The sequence below is a fragment of the Columba livia genome, chromosome 8, assembly GCF_036013475.1.
Source record: "Columba livia isolate bColLiv1 breed racing homer chromosome 8, bColLiv1.pat.W.v2, whole genome shotgun sequence".
NCBI classification, from domain to species: domain Eukaryota; kingdom Metazoa; phylum Chordata; class Aves; order Columbiformes; family Columbidae; genus Columba; species Columba livia.
In genome coordinates, this window is record NC_088609.1 from 10,093,733 (window position 1) to 10,114,554 (window position 20,822).

Below are 20,822 nucleotides of genomic sequence, written 5' to 3' on the forward strand. Positions count from 1 at the left end.
TAGGACCCAGGCTTTTTGGCTCTGCTGCTTGTGAAGTTGCTAGTTTGACTTGAACATTTTCTCCTCTTTTCCCACAGAGAGGGCAGGAGGCTGCAGTCCTGCCAAGGAGCGGGCTGGATGAGAGGGCTGACATGGCCACAGTTGGGCTGGGATTCCTGCAGGGCTGCACCTGTCCAATAGGGTAAAAGTTATCTAATTGAATGTGACAATTAATGAGTTTGCTTTTCAAATAAGCCTTAAACCCAGGTAACTTCTCCTGTCCTGACTGTGCTGGTCCTTTTCACGATGGGGGGAAGTACAACACACTCAAATTCTCCCTCGGCGTAAAGGCTCCCTGCTAATTTAAAAATTTTAAACTTCCTTTTTTTAATGTTACGGATTGAAGTGTTGTCTTGTGGGCAGAAGTGCCTGAAATTATGTTCATCAGATGACGTTGTCATTTGGACTTTTGACCCGTGTGGCTAATTGTCAGCCTGGTTGTTGCAAACGCGGATGCAAGAGCACGTGGCGCCTGCCCGTGCGGAGCTGGAGCTTCACACCACGCACCCTGGGACTCCTGTCTCTCACTACACAGAACGAGTCTGGGTGTTGTGATCGTAGTTGTGATCGGTTTCCGAGTTTGTATGAAAATACTTTGAATCTGTTTCATGTGCGTTTAACTCAAGGTGTGACCCAAAACCTCTGATGCTGTGTCCACACTTGGAAAATTTTGGATATGGAATGTATGTCAGCTTACGGTATAGTACTAGGGAGCTGAGTATGCACAATCCTTGCAAAAGCAACCAAAGAGAAATGCTCTGGCTTCCCTTTGGGTGAAAAATCCCAAAGACAGGCAACTGAGAAGTCCATTTCTGTGAGCAAACGCCCTCTTGTAAACAAAAAGCCATCCATGCAATCATGGAGGCATCGGGGCTCGAAGAAACATTTGCTTTTGTTCATAAAACACCTGTGATGCAACGTAGCTTGGGTGCGTGTGACAGGACGGGAGGCTGACAGGGGTCCAAGGCTTTTCCCAGAAACATCTGCCATGTAAACACAAAGGGTTTTAATTACGTGTTGCCTGGTGACATTTGATTAATCCCAAAAGCAAAGGGCTTGCTTGAAGAAAAGCAATTATTTAAAGTGGTCTAACTTCTCGGAGTAGGCAAGGCAAATATTAGAAATATTATCCTTGCTGAGGATAAAGTTAATTATACTACCAAGTACCAAAAGGTTCTGATAATTTATTTAAAGATATAAACTCTGTGTGTGAGAAATAGTGTTTTAGAAAGACGTGTCAAATCTGTGCCAGTTAAATGTTTTAATCTCTTGATGTAACTCCCACGGGCTATAACTAGAACTATAAAGACTAATTAATATTGTAAATATTTACCATCTTCACTTGATATTGTCTTCTAATTGTGTATATCTGCTAATTAGGTGAGTATAAGTGTTAACGAAAGTAGAACACTTTATTACATGTCTAAGATCAAGCTAAATCTGCAAGGTTTTGAAACAGTAATTTTAATCGGTTGTAGCAGCAAATCTCTTAAATCGCTGTTGCTGCAGTTGCCCTCAATGACACACACGTTTATATCAGTGTCACGCTTTAAAAAGCAATTTAATGCTAGTGAGAAGCGTCAGGTTCATGGATTTTTAATTAAAAAACGTTCTCTATCCTGAGCAGAGCACGGTGTCCGTGCGTTAACTCCATCTCTCCACAGAAGGACTGTGCCCACCCTCTGTACGTGTGGTGGTTTGAGCACTCATGGCAATGATCTTCCCCACCTTGATGCGAGAACGATTTGCTTTCAAACAAACGCCGCAGCACTATCACTTCTCTGAACCTCCACGCACAACTGGGGGGTGTTTCTCCCCCAGCCTGCGCTGGATCTGACGGCGGACCTGGTGATAACCATCGCAGGGACGGACCGGAGGGCTCCAGGGTGTCCGTCCCACGGAGGTTTGTGCTGGCGAACACAAACTGACGCTGATCCCGCGCTCTTCAGGCTTTATAACCTGCTTTTACAAGGCAACAAGACAGAGAAGAAGGATGGAGTGAGATATTCAGTAGCTCCATGTATTCGTGCATTTACTCAGACACACACAAGTATGAAAGTGTGAATTTGTGACCGGGTCACGCTTTCACTCGCGCCTGTCAGGACCCTCTGAAAGTGTCTTAACAGCTAATTGAACATTGTAACTTCGTTGAAGCCAGCCTGCGTTATTTAACGCTTAAATAAGCCCCACCTATATCTTTCTAGCTTGTTGCACTTTAACAGCGAAATTTCTTAAACCGCCTATTTTTTTTTTCCCCACTTTTCTCCCTCAGTACCCGCTGAGGTTAGCAGCTTCTCCGCCTTCTAGCGCAGGCCGAGGCCCCTCGGGCCCGTGTCCTGAGAGCGGCCTGCACCCGGGGGAGCGGCGCCCGCCACCGGGCCCAGAGGCCTCGAGCTTCAAAAATCGCCTAAAAAAGCGGCTCATGGCGCCAGGCCCGATGTCCCTGCTGTCGGCAAAGCCCTTCCCGGGCCCTCCCCCTCCGCGGGTCGCGGCCGTGCTCCGTGAGGGGCCGCAGGGCCCCCGCACCGCCCGCTCCCGCCGCCGCTCCCGCCCAGCGCGGCCCCGCCCGGGCCGTGGCGGCGCGGGGCACGCTGGGAGCTGTAGTCCGGCGGGCGGGCGCGGGCGGCGGCGGGAGCGGGCCGCCTACCGTTCCCGTCGTGCCCCGCGCGGGGGTGAGGTGCCCGGATGTGCCCGGCGCCGGAAGAGAAGCGGGTCTCTTCGCGGCCGGCCATCTTGTGCGGCAGCTAGCAGGGCGCGGGGGGCCCGGCAGCATCGGAGCAGGATCCCGCCGACGGGGGCCCATCATGCCCGGACACCTGCAGGAGGGCTTCGGCTGCGTCGTCACCAACCGCTTCGACCAGCTCTTTGATGACGAGTCCGACCCCTTCGAGGTGCTGCGGGCGGCCGAGACCCGGAGGAAAGAGAGCGGCGGCGGCGGCGGGAGCCAGGGGGGCGGCGGGGCCCGCGGCGGCCCGGCGGGCGCCCAGACCAACTCCTCCGGCGGGGCCGGCGGCGGCGGCCCGGGCCAGGCGGGCGCTGGCGGCAGCGTCGGCAGCGCGGCCAAGCAGCTGCGCAGAGAGTCGCAGAAGGAGCGCAAGAACCCGCTGCCGCCCTTCGCCGCCTCGGCTGGGGCCGTGGGTGACCGGCGGGAGGAGGGCAGCGGCCAGCCCGGCGCTCCGCTGCGGAAGGAGGGTGAGCCGGGGGGCTGCGGCGGGGGAGGGAGCCGAGGGGCCGCCCCTCGGCCCGTGGGGGCCGCGTCCCGCCGCGCACAAAGGAGGCGGCGGGAAGGCGGCGGAGCGCGGGGGCCCCGGGCAGGGCCGAGCCCTGAGCGGCGGCGGCTCCGTCGCCCGGGTCGGCTTCGCCCCCACGTGGGGAAGCGCATGGCGGGGCCGCCCGGGGCACCTGTGGGGGGAGCGGCCGCTGTCCCCGCCGGGCTGCCCGGCCGCACGTGGTGAGTCCCCGCGCAAAATGGAGTCGTGGGTGCGTGGGGTGCCCGGTGCCGCCTCTCTGCCCAAGTAGCTGTTCTCCTGTGGGAACGTGGGGCACAAAACCCCAGCAACGCATCCTGCGCTTTTTAATTGTGCTTCGGGTAGGCCGGCGGCTTTGACAGGAGACCTGGCAGGCCCTGGGCTCTTCAAAAGTCACTTGGGTTATTTTTTTGGGAACGGTGTTGATAGGAGCCGCGTGTATATTTTAATAATAAGTTGTGTGAGTTCTCAGCCGTGTCTGTTTAAACCCGTAAGACATCTCACACGGGAAAATTTGTTTTATTGGAAAAAAGAAATCAAAGCACAAATAGGTGAAATTAATGCGCTGTGGGCAAAGTATTGAGTCGGACAACGAAGAGGGATGGATTTTCTGTGCACGTGTGGTCCCGTGGCAGGCAGCTGTACCCCGCCCAAACTTCGGTCCATGTCGATTTGGTCAGAATTCTGATTATATTGGGGTCTTTCAAATGCATCAAAGTGTGGTGACAGCAGTTGGGGTGTGGGTGAGGAAATCACTTGCCAGTTTAAACGATCTTTTCAGAAACATGGCCATTTTAGAAGAGCGCAGTGCTACATGAAAGCATCCTCCTACTTCAGCATTTATTGCAGTGCATGTTGTAAAATGACTCTCTGGGCCTCTCTGATGTTATTTGCAAACACCTTGTGAGAAGCAGAAGTCAGGTACTGTATTACAATACTCTTTGCTTAGGGTTTTTCTGCACTTGAGAGTTTTTCCCCTGTGAGGAATGCAATAATTTGTCCTGACTGGTGATTTTGCTAAGCCAGTATCCTCTGGACATACTAGTCAGATATAGAATCGTGGTGCTGTCCCTCATGAGGTGAACCTGAAACACAGGCAGTTTCTTGGGCCAGCGCAAGGAAACACAGAGGGTTTGGGTAGGGCTAGCAGGCCGAGTTTACTCCTGGATTTCACATTCATTTTCAAGAATGAGCATTAGTTCACTATGAAAAAAAGTGGTTTGTGGCTTCTTGTGGTAGTTAAAGAGAGAAAGTTAGGCCTGCTGTTGTAGCAGTGTGTATGGAGCGCTGTAGGAAAAAAGTCACCTTCCAGTTTGAAAAGTTTGTAGTTATTTTAAAGGTGTTTGGTGCCATGGTATTGACGAGGGTTTGTATCCTGAACAAATGTATTGCAGTTTAGAACTATTCCACTACTCTGTAAAGGTGCAAATTATTTGACTGGTGAATTAGCAGTTCAAAGCTTTGTGATGCTGAGAAAAAGTAATAACTTGTATTTTTGGTTAGAACTTGTATTTTTGGTTGGGCTTCACCAGGAACCAGGTTTTTGTGAGCGCAGGGCGTTGAAATTCAAAAGCCGTAGATTATTCATTCCAGTTGTGCAGCATACCTCCTGTGTGCCCCTGGCCCCTTTCCTCTTCAAATGAGCTGGTCCTCCTCAGTTGGGGAGCCCTTTCCAAAGCAAGTGCTGGTGCATTTAACCCCCATGTGTCCTCAGGGAATCAGGATTACTTAGCAAGCGAAGTTTGTCATGCAAACTTCATGTTAAATACAGCTTGTGAGGTAAGGAAGACGTTCATTTGGGTGTGTTGGCTTGGATATCATTACAACTGTAACTTCTTTAGCCCCACCCAAATATGACATTGCTTATTAGGCAGGAACTTAGTTCTTTAAAAAAAAAATAGATATTGGCAGCTTTTAATTTAAAAGATAGTTGACAATTCTTAAGGCAGCCTCACTTGGTTTGCTTAGTGTTTTTTCCCTAAACATTTTAGCAAAAAAAGAGTATAACAAAGGAGTAATGTGTTTGCCTGGAGCTTTCTAAAGAGTAAACGGGCCTTTCATGTGAGTGAGAGAAGTCCCTGTGTTTAAGATCCTTCAGATGTCTTAGAGACACAGATAATGCCCTTTGGGAATTGTTATTTTAAAAAACAACTTGGAGAAGGCATAGGGAGGGAGGGCAGAAGGCTGGTGGGTTCAGTGGCACAGGGTATTCTACAGATATTTTATGTGCACACTGAGGTGAGTTTGTCAGGGAGCATGTGTTGGACTGGTGTGGATGAACATGCCGTGTAGTCACTGACCAGTAGCTCCTGTACCGGGGCTGCAAGTGGCACCAGTTGGGGAGAGCACACCCTGCCCTGGGAGCAATGCCGCCCAAAACTGTGGCCCAGGAGAGCTCAGGGGATGGAGCAGCGTGGCTGGCAGAGGGACTTGGGTCCAGTGTGGTGATGCTGGTGTTCATAAAAATAAAAACTATTTGTTTTACCTGAAAAGCACCTTACAGAGAAAAAAAAAAATTGCTTATCCCAATCCTTCTTTGAAAGTTAACTCTTATCGTTTAATGCAGATTATTGATGCTTTGTGTGCTCTGACAGGTTTTGTTTCCTACAGTATTTTAAGAGCGTACTCTTGTACAGAATACAGTTTAATAGAAATGCTGTGTAAAAGTGTGAATAAGACTTGAATAACCTACAGTGACTTTTAAATAGAAGTATAGTTTCTCAGATTATCTAGTCACCAGGCTAGAAGAAAGACTTCAATTCCAGCTTACCTTCTATATTGTTTTACGGTGTCAAGAGTTGGTATCTCTCCCAGAGCAGCTCTGCATTCCGTTGATGTGTTTTGCCTAATGTTTCAGGGATAAGACGTATTGGCAGGAGGCCTGATCAGCAGCAGCAGCAGCAACAGCAGGGCGAAGGCAAACCCATCGACAGGAGACCGGAGAGACGACCTCCCCGCGAGCGCCGCTTTGACAAACCTGCCGAGGAGAAAGGCGAAGGAGGAGAATTTTCTGTTGATAAGTAAGAATTTTGTCTTCCCTGACAGCTTTCTTAGTTTTGATAGCAGGGGGCTGTCCCAACTTCTACTAAGTTTAAAAAAGGAAAAAAAAGAAGCTGATTCGATCAAAATTAGATTGATTGAATTAGATTTCTGTCAGTCCCAAGAAGAGTATATATCATGTAGCATATAACACTTCTCTTTTCCATGATGTTGTTAACAAACTTGGCTGAAGTTATAGATCAAGAGTGATCTAACATGAACAATTCCATTGGCTTAACTGAAAACATGATTTAAATCAAATATCCACCATAAATCTATATCGGATGGGTCAGGAAAGGAACTCGGAGTGTAGCTCTTGCCTGCAGGATGAAATTTATTTGCTGATACAGCTGCTGCTTAAATGTGTACAGCTGACTTCAAGCCCATAAAAGTCCATGTAGGTGTTTACACCTTGGCTGCAGCTACTCTTGATCTGGAATTGGTGAAGCCATTTTATGTCTAGACAAATTTTCAAGTGTCTCAAGTACCATGTGCCATCCAGAGTTCAAGTGTTCTGAAAGTAGTGTTCAAATATTCACATTTTACTAGCCAAAGTTTAAATCTTTTAAAAAGTAAGTTGGATGAACGTGAGTTAAATTGAAATTGTAGTATCAGCTACTGATGTAACACAATACAAGTACTAAATTTTGGGATTTAGTGCCAGAAGATGCAAATGAACGGTAATCCTTCCGAGCATTTGATTCCAGATTCTAAAATGCAGGTATTTTATATTTGGGTTTTTTCAGTGTCATAATTTGACATTGAAATTAGAGCCTCAACACAGTTACAAACAGTAATTATCAGAGGAAAAGTAAGTAAATAAAATTCTCAAAAGAGAAGCAGCGTTAAAAACCACACTGTAGATTTTTGGAGGTGAGATATTCAAGTCTGACTGTTCTGTGCCAGACCCATTATTGACCGACCGATGCGTGGCCGTGGAGGGCTTGGAAGAGGCCGTGGCCGTGGCCGTGGAATGGGCAGAGGAGACGGGTTTGACTCTCGCGGCAAACGTGAATTTGACAGACATAGTGGCAGCGATAGATCGTAAGTCTTTACATTTTTCTATTTTTTTTTTAACTATTCTTTACAATTAAAACACATTTTAAAATTTGCCTTTGAATTTCTGTATCTGGACACTATAATGTTAACTCAGTTTTGTTAGTTCTGTTTCACATTCACATTTCAGTGGCCTAAAGCATGAGGACAAGCGCGGTGGCAGCGGATCGCACAACTGGGGAACCGTCAAAGACGAACTCACGTTAGTAATCTGTAATTGCTCAGAAATAACAAAAAATCCTAATCCTTACAGCTTGCAAAATGCAAATATTTAGCTGCCTTTTGTGCCTTTAATTTTGATAATTTTTGCTACACTCTTAAAGCAGCCTTTGCAGAATTTAGAAAATTATCAATTTCTTGTAACACGAGAGATGGCTTCACTGTTAAAACAAAAATTGTGGGCAAGTCTGGAGTGGAAGGTCTTACAATTTTCTTACTAAAAATAGAATAATTTGATCAGATTAAGCATGCATTTTTGATAGGTATTACATTGAAAATGGAATTTTTAATACCCAAATCAACTCTGTGTCTCACGGTACAGTGGGAGGCTTTCAAAATGGGTCCTAGCAAGTGTTGGGGAAACCCGTGTGGAAAGTGGATAGTATAGAATTTAAAAGGCACAGAGCACCAGTTCTTAATGAAACCTTATGTAGCTTTAAATAGGGAGGAACTTTTAAAAAACGAACCTCCAAACATTATGTAATTGCAGTGAATTGGATCAGTCAGCTGTAACTGAGGAAACGCCGGAGGGAGAGGAGCATCCGCCTGCTGATTCTGAAAATAAGTGAGTACCACTCCTCTTAATGCTCTTTTTTGCTTCAAAGGAAGCATTGCTTTGCCTTGAACCCCTGGCATTTATCCCTACTTGTGTTTTGCCCAACTGAGATCTGTTTTCTTCAGTAGATATGAAATTATTTGCAATGGTGCTGAAAGGCTGTCTCTTTAAATACTGCAAGTCTAATAATTGTTACCTTGAAGCTGTTCTTTGGTGTCATACAAGCTCTTGGGTGACTTTCAGATTTAGTTATTAATAATCAGTTCTAATACGCTTAGGGTCTCAGGATTGCAACTCTGAAGTACCGAACCAAAATAATCTCTGCTCTAGGTAGAACAACCAAGGAAAAGGGACAAAATGTTCTTCTGCCAGTGGAAGGTAACTTTTTTTAGACTTAGTTTTTCAAAACAACTGTTGGAAACTGTGTGACCAGCCTGTAGAAGAAAGGTTGTTGCTTTTTCATTCTCCAGCTTCAGTGTATGCAGAGTATTTTCAAAGAAGTTAACTTGATCACTTCTCATTTCACTTGGACACTGCTACAGAAGAAACCAGTGGCTGGATGAATGAAATAGAGTAACTAGAGAAGCAGAATGAGCAGTAGTACTTATGGTAGGATAGCTTAATAAAATACTTTAATGAGGAATGTGCTTTATTGTGAATTCAAAAGAAAATGGCAGACAAGATAGGATTTTGAAATACTTGTTTGCCCAAGTTTTCTAATGTGGAGTTTGCTATAGATTGATTTCCTCACCGATAATTTTGATTAGTGGTAAAGAGGGTACAATTACTGCATAGAGATTAAGAAATTGATTTAGTTTAACTAAAAAAAAAAAAAAAGACTAAATGCTGTTCTCTGAGGTTATGGTGGTTCAAGGTTGGGGTCTTGTATGCAGAAGTAGTACGTGAATTTTTAAGGAATTACAGCTTGACCATTGCTCAGAAAATGCAAGTTAGCCCTTACTAAAATTATATGTATTGAAAGTCTGGATGTATTAAATTTGTTGTGTCTTCAGTATTTCCTGGATATTTATTAGTAGCAGTGTCCTTGTGCTTGACCAGACATGTGCAAATCAATTATCTGCAAAATTCTGTAGGCTATTTTCATGTTTTTTCTTTTTCCTCCAATATGCAGCAAATGTGTGCTTTTCTCAGTTTCAAGCATAACACATCTGTTGTAATCCCCCAGCAATTTTTATAGAAAAGCATGTTACGTGGATTAGTTTTCACATTGACTAGCTTGATGTGGACCTTTAACCGAAAGGTTTCAGCAGAACTGTTGGGTGTTTTACTGCAGCAAAATGCACAGAATGTCATTACCTTGAACAACAAAAAAAAAGATTCTGAATATACACTATGTCAAAAATATTTCTGAACTACAGAATGAAGAAAAATTGAAATACAGTAAGTTGGATGTAAAACATCTGCATTATTACATCAAAATTAATGACTACAAAATAAAGACCTGTTCTCTTAAGTTGAGGCCTTTGTGATCTTTTTGCTGCACATCCATGGCACTTGTTTTCTATAAATGGGAAATTTTTATGAAGACTGAGTGGAGAATTGACTGCCTGTGTAGTTAAAACATCTGTTACTGAGCATAGTGGTTGTGTGTTTTATTTAAAAATAGCTCTTTGGCAGAAGGTAGAGGCACCAAAGATTTACAGTGAGATGATGTATTGCACAAGTCACTGAGTTGCATGCTGTTGTTTTTTCCAAGTTAGCTGAACGTAAAATTTGTTTCAGTTATCATCTTTAGTTCAATAAAGGAAGCAGACTATCTAAAGCTGCCTGCATCTGGGCAGGAACAACCCCAGGTTCCAGTATAGGTTGGGAAATTACATATTAGAGAGCAGTGTAGGGGAAAGGGACGTGGGGGTCCTGGTGGACAACAGGATGACCATGAGCCAGCACTGTGCCCTTGTGGCCAGGAAGGCCAATGGCATCCTGGGGTGTATTAGAAGGGGGGTGGCTAGTAGATTGAGAGAGGTCCTCCTTCCCCTCTATTCCACCCTGGTGAGACCACATCTGGAATATTGTGTCCAGTTCTGGGCCCCTCAGTTCAAGAAGGACAGGGAACTGCTGGAGAGGGTCCAGCGTAGGGCAACGAAGATGATTAAGGGAGTGGAGCACCTCCCTTATGAAGAAAGGCTGAGGGAGCTGGGTCTCTTTAGTTTGGAGGAGACTAAGGGGGAACCTCATTAATGTTTATAAATATATAAAGGGTGAGTGCCATGAGGATGGAGCCAGGCTCTTCTCGGTGGCAAACAATGATAGGACAAGGGGTAATGGAATCAAGCTGGAACACAAGAGGTTCCACTTAAATTTGAGAAAAAACTTCTTCTCAGTAAGGGTGACAGACACTGGAACAGGCTGCCCAGGGAGGTCGTGGAGTCTCCTTCTCTGCAGACATTCAAAACCTGCCTGGACATGTTCCTGTGCGACCTCACCTAGGCGTTCCTGCTCCAGCGGGGGGATTGCACTAGATGATCTTTTGAGGTCCCTTCCAATCCCAAACATACTGTGATACTGTGAACTTCTGGTTTTATAAAAACTAACAAACTTGGAAATTGTGGTAAGAAGCAGCTCTCTCTCACTGCCTTAACTGGAATCTCTGGGAGAGAGGTATCTACAAAAGGGGAAAAAAGCCCCAAACAAGTCTATTGCAGCAATTAGGTTTTGATAGTTGTAAAGAAAATTGTCATTCATGTGATGAATAGATGGCACGGGTCAATGCTGATTTGAACATTTTGCTGTGCTCACCATTTAGTTGCTTAAAGTTGTATGGCTGTGAGGTGGCTTTTTAGGCACTCTGGCTAAAGGATATGAGTTTTCGTGTCTGGTTTCTGGGTGGTGTGATATACACCTCTTACTTGCTAAATACTTGACAAACTTTTTTTATAATCTGTTTGCTGATTAGCAACTGATTTTGAATTTGTTGTATCTAGAATGTGAGTTCAAAGTCATGATCATAATATCTGTGAATTTACTCCAGGGAGAATGAGGTTGAAGAAGTTAAGGAAGAAGGTCCTAAGGAAATGACCCTGGACGAGTGGAAAGCTATTCAAAGTAAGGATCGTGCAAAAGTTGAGTTCAACATCCGTAAACCAAATGAGGGTGCTGATGGGCAATGGAAAAAAGGATTTGTTCTTCACAAGTCAAAGAGCGAGGAGGTAAAGTGATTTTCAATATTTGCCTGTATCCAGATTGTATAGGTTTTTGTATTGATGCACACTTCTTGGAGTGGAAGCTCCATTCTTTGAGATGCTGTAGCTAAAAACTGATAAAAGTGAGAACGACACTTCAGTTACTAACACTGAAGTTATGGAGTAGCATAAGTACAGTTTTCATTGTGGTTAATTCTGTCAGTGAATCTGTACCCATAGGCTGGTGTGTACTGGGATGTAAACTAGAGTTGGGACTGGAATACTGATGCATCGGGGCAGGTAATGTTGTAAGGACTGTCTCTTGGTGAGCATTTTAGAAAAAGTTGGTCAACAGCAAAAGTATTTCTTAACTTTTTCTATGGTACATTGATTTATGGTGCTTGCTAAACATGATGCAAGATTAAAGAAATACTGGTCATGCCTCAGACACCTTAATGCCTAAACTGTGTATCTTAAGTTTGTAACATAGATATCTTCTCATTTTGTAATGTTATATAGAAAAGCATCCTCAAAGCTTTTGAGAAACTAGGTGAAATACGTTTGTGTGCTTCAGTGATACTCAACATAGTTGCTGTAGGATGATTTTAAAACTTTAGTTTCTCCAGCATACTGATTTCAGTCATTGCACAATTTTAATGACCCTGTTCCAAGATAGTAAAAGCGGAGAGACGTACTCTTTCACTTGAGCGGGGAGGGAAGTGCTGAGAGCTATTTTCTAATGCAGGGCGGCATTAATCTCTGGTTTTAACACTTTCAAGTGGGCCACTGTTAATGGGTGGTCTGCAGCTTTGTATACCAGATGGTTCTGACTCGCTTTCAAGTAACTAGATAATAATGTAATGTGCTGTTTGGTTTTCTAATATGTGATTCTGCTTTTTCGCACCTTGTCAGTTTTGTCTTTTAAGCTGGGGATATAATACAGATGGGGAGGCACTAGTCAGCACTTGCAATGAAAACTTTCTAATCTCGCTGAACTCAGGGTGGGATTGACTCTGTCGCAACCTTTTTTGGTTTACTATTTTCTTGCTGTGTCAGGTAGTTTAGTTCTTTAAATGATTGCACATCTTTTTGTTTACTTTGTGTTTGCAGTTCTCATTAAATACCACTTTCTCTTGCTTGTGTAGAAAAGGGAAATTGAATTAGACTGAATGTTGCTGTATATGAAAAGTTGGTTTAAACAAGTATTTATGTACTTTACCAAGATTTACTAAACCTGTGGTCCTGTAAGTGTGTCACAAAACAGTCCTTGGCCCCAGTCTCTCTGAAGCAGATTTATTTGACATTCTGTCAGCTGAAAACGGTCTTTTCTAACATATCCGCATGTATGATCATGTAGCAAGATAGTGGTACTCTTGAGTAATTTAGAAGCTAGAAAGATCCATACTGTATTTTGCATTTGAAAAATGAATGAGTAGTTAACTCAGAAAAACTCAAACAAAACCAAGGAGAATAACTCATCCATTTACTTTCATGAAAGAACTGGCATAGTTAAATTTTTCTATTTGATAGGTGTATTCGTTTAACTTCTCAAAGAAATGAGTCAGGTATTTAACGCTATCACCTAGAAGTTAACAGCTCCTTGCTGTATAAGCACAGGAGTGAGATGTTAACAAAATTGCCTTTATATCTAGATGCTTTTGGACCGCTTTTATTGTATGTTGGGCATACGTCTCCTCATTTCACTTACTGGTTGTTCACTGATCCCCTGGGCAGCAGCATGGGGCTTTTCCTGTGCAGTATTATAGCAGAATAGCTCTATAATACAGGTGTTAGGAAAGCCTTCAACAGGTTTAAAAGGTGGAATATTTAGGAGTTGTGAACAAAACCTACCAATCTCCAGCTGTTCTTTTTCAGTTTGTCCTCTTGGACATATTTATGAGTCATGAAATTAAGGCTGATGTGAGGTTTCTGTGATGCTTATTTATAAGAAGGCAGTTGGTGTGTGGCAGTGACTTGGTTTCTAAGTAATTCTGGTTTTCAGTCCCAAATATTCTGTATCTTAATAGCTCAAAATTGCAATGTGGCCCAAGAAATTTTCTCAGAAATTTGTAGTGTTATGATGACCACCCCCGTTCCTGTAGCTTGAGAATGTTCTAGGAATCTGTGGGGAAAGGGAATCTGAGGTACTGGTGCTATTCATCTGCTGGAGTCTTTTGAAAGAGCTTTACTCTTCCTCATCATCATCCTCCTCCTCCTTGTGCCATTCACTGAGGGCTGAAACACTTGACCCCATCTGAGCTCTTCCCTCTTTTTCATGTTTGCTATTTCTATTTCCTAGAAAGTAATAGTTGGTATAAAATGAACTCTTAATACTGTGTGAGGTTCTTACTGGTTTATTATGAAATCTGCGTGTATTGGCAGCCCCAGTCCTGTGATACTTTCCAGGAGTTTGGGTTATGCTGTAAGATAGAGATCCTCTTTTTTTCCTTCTCTGCAGCTGGTTTAGTGGATTGAGTCTTGTAAGTTCTGCTGGTATGGCTGAACAAAAAATGGGAAGGAGTTGCGTTGTGGAAAGATCTTGAAATTTGTTCAGGAAGTTGGATGCAAGTCTCCTGGAAAGACTGATACACCAGATGATCAGTTCCTCTGTATCTGCTGCGCCTCGTTCCTTTGCCTTCAGACTTTCTTGCTAATCGAATCACTTCCTTAGAGGTGGTTGCAGTGTGAGACTGAGAAATACGATTCAGAATAGTTAATCTTCTCAAAATTTGGAGGAACGACTCTTGGATCAAGGCTGTGCTTTTGTCATTAACGGCAATTTTAAACATTCCACCCTCTTATCCATCCAGTTCTGTACACCATGTGCCTGATGAGTGGAGGTGCAGGAGCCCGGCCTGTGTTACTTTTTCGCTATCAGTCTGAGATCTCTGTGATTTCTCTTGTCTCCACGTTGGTGGTGTGTTCTGTCCCTCTGCTCTTTCTGGATGCTCGCGCAGCTGTTGCTCTCATCCTTTTGCTGCTTCATGTGCTCAGTGGCATCTGTATCCATCAGGTTCATGTGACCTTATTACCTGTTGTTCCTGTACGTAGTCGAGTCTCATTTCTTCCCTTTGTTTTCTCCCTTTGTTCCTTTTGTCACTTTGGCGTGGACACGCAACTTTCATCAGACAAAGGCGATGACAGAAATGCAGGGGAGTCTGCTGGAGTCAAATGAGGTACTGATACTTTCTATCTAACTGGCAATATCTGTGTTTTGATATGAGCCTCTTCTGAAAGGAAGGGCTGGATATTAAAAAGTCAATAAAATAGAGAACACAAGTAGATACAATGTTGAGCTCTTCTGTCCATGCCTGTTGTCTAACTTCAAACTTCATCATAAATGCTTTTATCATGAGTCTGGTTTTGGTGGTTTGGTTTTTTTTGGTGGTGTTGCTGGCTGTTTTTCCATATTTCACTGTCTGCTTTGGCCCTCTTTCTGTTAGTAGCTTGCTTCTATTTTTTGACAGCCTTCCCCAAGACCCGTAAGTGCAGCAATGCCTTCAAGAAGCTATTGGTTATTATTAGATCAGAGCACTGGTGAGAGTTGCCAATACATACAGATTAAATGCTTCCAGAGATGATTCAGAACAAGCAATTTGTACGGTGTGCTTATCACTGTTGTCACCTAAGGGATAGAAGAGGAGGAGGAGAATATGCCAGTCTTTTATTGGTGTTTTAAATTAGCTTTAGTTACTTCGGATAAAGAAATTGTTGGGTTATATACAGAATTTGCTATTTCTTGGTTTAATGGTTAAACCGAAGTTAAGTTATGAAAACACAATGGTTTTGATGGACTGTAGTATTCCTTGTTTTAAGCAATAACAGTGTAGGGAAGGAAATGCACAAAATTACTGTACGAATCCAGTGATACTACCGCTCACCGAAGACAATGTCATATAACTACGAATAAGTTGAAAATATAACCTCAGTACCCTTGAGCGATCAAAACTGTAGATAAAATATTAAGTAGTAGGAAAGGAATCAAAACTGTAACAAAAGGTATGGTGCACTGTTTTACAAATTGTTGCTGTAGTTATATTTGAGTGTTGTCATGTCAGGCTGAGATGTGGAATGACTTTTCTCTGCAAAATAACTTCTTAAGTTTGAAAAGAGATCTCTGAGGGAAGGGTCAGCAGATCTGAAAAATCAACACGGGAGGGACAAGTTATTCCATGGAAGACATTCCAGTGAAGTATGTTTGAAATAAAGCAGTGTGGAGCGGTGTTTCTCATTGTGCCTAATTAAATAGCAGTGCCCAACGCTGCAGGACGCTGTGGAGGCCAAGGGTGGGGCTGGGGATGGGAAGGGCTAATTAATTAATGGGGGTGGCTCTGTACATTATGGTGCTTGTGGCTGACTCAAGAAATCCCTGAAAGCAGCTTTCAGCCTTTACACTGCAGACTTGTGTGTACCATTGGCTGCCTTGTGAAGGATGCACAAATGGTAATTAAAGGGTATGGGGCTCAGTTGCACAATATGTTGCCTTTGAAAGTCAGCATATTGTGTGATTGCACCACAAGAGAAATAAGAATCAGGAGGCTTCAGCTTGTATGTAGTGCTTCTGTACGAAAAAACAAGCAAACTCAAAATTACTCTGCCAGAAATTAGGGACTTATAGGGAAAGAAAGTGTTGAATGTTGTCACATTTCCAAAACACAATGGTTGAGCCTTGTAAGAGGCAGTACTGGCTTAGATAAACGCTTGTTCTGATGCAGTGTGGCCAGTTTTATTGTCAAAGGTGCCAAAACCTGACTTACCACGTGGAAAAATAATTTGTACAAAATAGGAAAAATGGTCACTTAAACACTTGATTCTTTTTGTGTTCAGTGTGTAATAATTTAAAATATTCAGATGTGCCGAACAGTGGTATTTCTGGTGTTAGATGCAGCTCTTTGCGTACCTTGCTCCTCGAGACTCCGGTTTCTTGCTGTGAATGTGCTGAGAACGAACCAGCTGTAGGAGAATGTTGTGTCCTGGCAAAGGTGGCCCAGGTGGTGGGTTTTCAGTGTAAATGGTTCTCTGTTTTAGCATTAATGTTTTGGCTACTTAAGTTACTTTGTGTTTGAAGTGTTTATGCCTCATTTGCTGTTTGTTATGGCTAATGCAAAGTGATAAGGGATTTCTTACCATCTCCCTTGGGAAATAGGGAAGTGTAAAGTACTCACTGAGCAAAATAAAGATGGGTTACCAAGTAAGTATTTTAAAATAATGAAATAAATTGATAGGACCTGAAGATTTCTCAGGATATGAAGTGAGAAATGCTAGAAAATGAGGTTTTGTACTGGCTTGTGATAGTCAGTTTGGTCAGTAAGCCTAAACATGTCTGAAGGAGCTCCAGAGCTTCCCTGAATTATCTCAGAAATGCAAAACACCTTTGTTTGCTCATCCACTTATTTGATCACCCGAGTATGGTTTTATTGTGTACACAAGTGGTGTAGCTTGATTCCTAACAATTCCTGCGCTGTCTTTTAACTTGAATCGATCAAGAAATCGATCAAGTCCTCGGTTTGGGAGTGCGCTTGGTGCAACTGCAGAGGAAAAGGTTTCTTTGGTGATTTGTGTTTTTTTTCCTTACTGATGGAGAAACACTTGTTTCAGGCTCACGCTGAGGACTCTGTCATGGATCATCACTTCCGCAAGCCCGCAAACGATATCACATCCCAGCTGGAGATCAACTTTGGAGACTTGGGCCGCCCTGGGCGCGGGGGCAGAGGGGGCCGGGGGGGCCGGGGCCGTGGTGGCAGGGCCAGCCGTGGGGGCAGGACTGACAAGGTGAGTACCTGCAGCTTGAACTACAACAGTTCCCTTTCGGTTGTTACCAGGGCTTTTGTACAGGTTTTAGGTGTCTGGGTTCTGGGGCAGTTGCCCTGACAACAAACATGGCATTTTAAAACCAAGTGTTGTCTCTATTCTTACAAGTTCATTTTAAACTAGGTTACTGTCAGGACAAAGGGAGGAATATTTTAGCAGGGGTGTTATTAAAGCCTCCCAAAAAAGAGGGGATGGTGAGTAGATTAGATTAAAAGGGTAAATTTTTGGACTTTGTGTCTGAACCCAAAAATATGACTCCTCAGTATGGACAGATGTGAATGTGCAAGTGCTAGAGTGGTTATTTTCAGCCATAGTCAGGACTGTGTATCCACATTGTGACCTGCCAGGGGTGGAAGACTGATTTTACAGCTGCATGTTACATCTTGAATTTGAGGATTTGGGGTTTTCATGTGGAAATAGGACTCCTACTGTTTTTTCGTGTTTTTCTAATTGTCAGTAATTTTTTTCTTCCTCTAGTCCTGAAGCCCTAAAGAACTAAATACTGAATTGGAGTTTGGGGGGATAAATGTAAAGCTTAGTTCAGTATATTGCAGTATAGCTACAGTAAAGGTTTTATTTAATATGGATTACTTATTCAGCATAAATGCATTTAGTCAAACTGTTACTCACTAGAAAATGATGCGTGGTGTGGCCTTTTTCACACAGACCAAGATTGCTCATTTTTGTCTCTTGTAGGACATGGACTCTTTCTGTTTTACACTGGATCACTTTAAGTTTTAGGCTTATTAGTTAGAAAATGCTCTTCTGATATCAATATAAGAAAGTTTTACGTAATTGAAATGCATTGCTCTGTTTCACTAAAACAGCATCTTGCTTCTTCAAGAATGCTGTCATCCTCAGCAGCTTATTTTATGCTATTTTTTTAATTATTATTATTTTCTTGCAGTTGGTGAAGGAGTTTGATGTGATCCACACACCCAACCAGGTTGGTGATCTCTGCTGGCACTCACGTTATCTGTGAACAAGGCCCCGCTGTCACAGTGGATGGGCTTTTTTGGCTGGTTTTCTGCTTTGGTGTAATGAGCAACTAGACATACTAAGGCTGTAGGCTTGAAACCCTGCTGTATTACCTTTTAACTAGATTTTGTGGGCTGGGTTCTTCTGCAGTGTCTTAGGCTTACCTGTAGATGTTGATACAACTTTTATTGGAGTTGTTTAAATGTATTTCTCTTGATAAATGAATGTGTTTACAGGAAGTGCCACTCTCCTGGCTCTTCCTTTTCTTCCACATCCCTCATGGACAAAGTGAGGATCATTCTAAAATACCTAATTTCTGCATTTAATTGCAGCACTGTTTTTACATGTGATGCAGAGCCTGTTAGGAAAGTACTGAGGAGATTCCTGGTTGATGTGTATGAGTTTTTAGGGCTAAGTCAGCATAATTTTATTTTTTTAATCACAGCCAGTTTGACCTGGGGGGGAAGATCAAACATGTGCATCTTAGGTTTTGCTACAAACAGGCCTTTTCTGTAACACTTCGGTCATGTACCACATTAAAAATTGATGGTTATGTGCTAGTAGAATAGCATTAAGTCCACATGTAGGGATCTCTTTAAGAATGGAGAGAGATGTACTTACAACCTCGTGTGATAATCACGTGCTAACATGGTCTGTTTGCCTATAATGTCTCTTCAGGTAGTTTGGATTCAAAAGTAGTACAGGGGACTTTCTAGTCCCTGGAATTTAAAAAAAAATATGCTGCTTATCACGGGGAAAGAAAGTTGCTCTTGTAGTAATTTGTCCAGTGCCAGGATGCTTATTCCACTGCAGTGTGTATCTCTTGGAAACACAGTATTTAAGAGAGTTCAGGTTAAAGTAGTTTTAAACATGAGGAATTCCCAGCCCTGTTTTTCTGGGCCGCAGGGAGTCCCCAGAAGTGTCGCTGTGCGGGGACAGAGGCTTAATCGTGTCCCTGTGCCCGCGGCTGAGCCGTGTTTGCTCGGCCAACAGAAGGACTTAGTGACGTGTGAGGAATTAAAAGGCGGCAGGACCTGGTGCCGCAGAACATAATAACTTTCTGTTGTTTCTCTTTCAGTCAAGTGCTTCTGCTCCTGACGTAGATGACCCAGAGGCTTTCCCAGCTCTGTCCTAAACTGGATGTCATAAGCCAGCCCTGCCCTCGTCGGGCCCTCCTCTCCGAGGCTTGCATGCTTAAGGATCCTAAACAACTAAGAAATTTAAAAAAAAAAAAAAAAAGACTGTCATTCATACCATTCACACCTAAAGACTGAATTTTATCTGTTTTGAAAATGAACTTCTCTCGCTACACAGAAGCAACAATATGGTAGTCAGTTTTGTATTTAGAAATGTAATGGTAGCAGGGATGTTTTCATAATTTTTTCAGAGATTATGCATTCTTCATGGATACTTTTTTGTATTGCTGCTTGAAAATATGCGTTTCCAAACTTGAAATATAGGTGTGAACAGTGTGTACCAGTTAAAAGCTTTCACTTCATTTGTGTTTTTTTTTTTTTTTTTTTTAATTCAGGATTTTAGACATTTTCCCCAAACTACAAACTGGGTTTTAAGTATTGCACACTATTTCTGTTTCCTTAATTCCCGTTTAGAAGATTTTTATCAGCCCATGGTATTTTGGAATATATGACATTTTAATTTGGCAGACTGTTAGTGCTGTATGGAATACTAACTCCTGGAGTACTTTAGTTTTAATGCTTAATTTCAGACTTGGAAAAACAGTCATTTTTCATCTGCTTGGTAGTTTGTTTACTCAAAATCTTTATACAAAATTGGTACCAGATACTTGAAAAAGATTCAAAGCACATTGGTTTCTAGTTAAGTACCTGTGTATTGATCCAGCAATGATGTGTGGATAATTGGTCTAAACAGTTTTTTAAAAATTAATGTATTACACCTTTCACTCACCTCTTAACCTTTATTCCCCCCTCCTCCCTTCAACAGAACAAGATGCTTTGTTGGCAAAAAAAAAAAAGAGAGAGTTTTTAAATTCCCGATGTTTTTTCTTTGAGAGGATCCGCTGATGTTGGAGCCACCGTTGCCACTGTGGGAGGTGTGGGCGGTGGTGGAACCGAGCAGAGTGACACAACCCAGCGGTACTGGCATATCCAGCCCTGCTCCGCAGCGGCACCAACCAAGGAAAACAACACAGGCCTTGGCGGGGGTTGGCAGGAGGGAGTTCTGGTTTATCATTTCAGATGGGGACGTTGCGATAACAAAAAGATGCAAGACGAAACCCCAACACTTCACCTCTCCATCAGAATTTTGTTCTGGAATTGCGCAGTGTTCGAAATCTTGATTTGTTGGTTGACAAATGAATGTTTTTCAGAGCGCCATTGTTAAGAAACCCCTTCTACCCTGGTAGAAATTTGCCGTAGGTTTAATTTAATCCCTGTGAACAGGATTACCACTTCAGGACACAAAAGGAGTTGAGAGAATGACTAATAAGGAGGGTTTCTTAGGGGTTTTATCTGCAGCATTTGTTAGGAGACTAGAAACAGGTTTCTCATTTTATTTAATGTGTTACACTTTGGGCAGCTTATAACATATTTGTAGTTTCTTAACTAGGTAGATAGAAAACAAAAGGTAATGCCCTATTTTTTTAAAAGCTGTACAGGACAGGCAAAAAGTATTGGAGACCTTTGAATATGATATACCAAACTCCTTAACTGTGGTGTTTAGCTGGCTTGCTTTATCTGAACTATTTTCTACGGA

The 20,822-nt window shown here is 43.0% G+C and overlaps 1 protein-coding gene across 4 annotated transcripts; it reads left to right on the top strand.

The window, feature by feature from the left end:
- The first annotated feature begins 2,721 nt into the window (after positions 1-2,721).
- On the top strand, positions 2,722-20,097 carry SERBP1 (SERPINE1 mRNA binding protein 1). 4 transcript variants are annotated; one of them, XM_065071952.1, is made up of 10 exons: positions 2,722-3,231; positions 6,145-6,307; positions 7,233-7,370; positions 7,489-7,584; positions 8,092-8,166; positions 11,150-11,327; positions 14,429-14,476; positions 16,899-17,072; positions 18,019-18,057; positions 19,168-20,097. In XM_065071952.1, the coding sequence occupies exons 1-10, from the start codon at positions 2,844-2,846 to the stop codon at positions 19,222-19,224; spliced, it is 1,356 nt and encodes a 451-aa protein (XP_064928024.1). In that variant the 5' UTR covers positions 2,722-2,843; the 3' UTR covers positions 19,225-20,097. The 4 variants fall into 4 exon arrangements, with proteins under 4 accessions (XP_064928024.1, XP_064928021.1, XP_064928022.1 ...); XM_065071949.1 differs by having other exon boundaries at positions 2,724-3,231; positions 7,513-7,584; XM_065071950.1 differs by lacking the exon at positions 14,429-14,476 and having other exon boundaries at positions 2,727-3,231.
- Positions 20,098-20,822: the final 725 nt, after the last annotated feature.

Coding starts and splice junctions, on each gene's coding strand:
- SERBP1 (XM_065071952.1), top strand. CDS start 2,844: ATGCCCGGACACCTGCAGGAGGGCTTCGGCTGCGTCGTCACCAACCGC. Junction 6,308..7,232: donor GGAGAATTTTCTGTTGATAA/GTAAGAATTTTG, acceptor GTTCTGTGCCAG/ACCCATTATTGACCGACCGA. Junction 7,371..7,488: donor CATAGTGGCAGCGATAGATC/GTAAGTCTTTAC, acceptor CAGTTTTGTTAG/TTCTGTTTCACATTCACATT.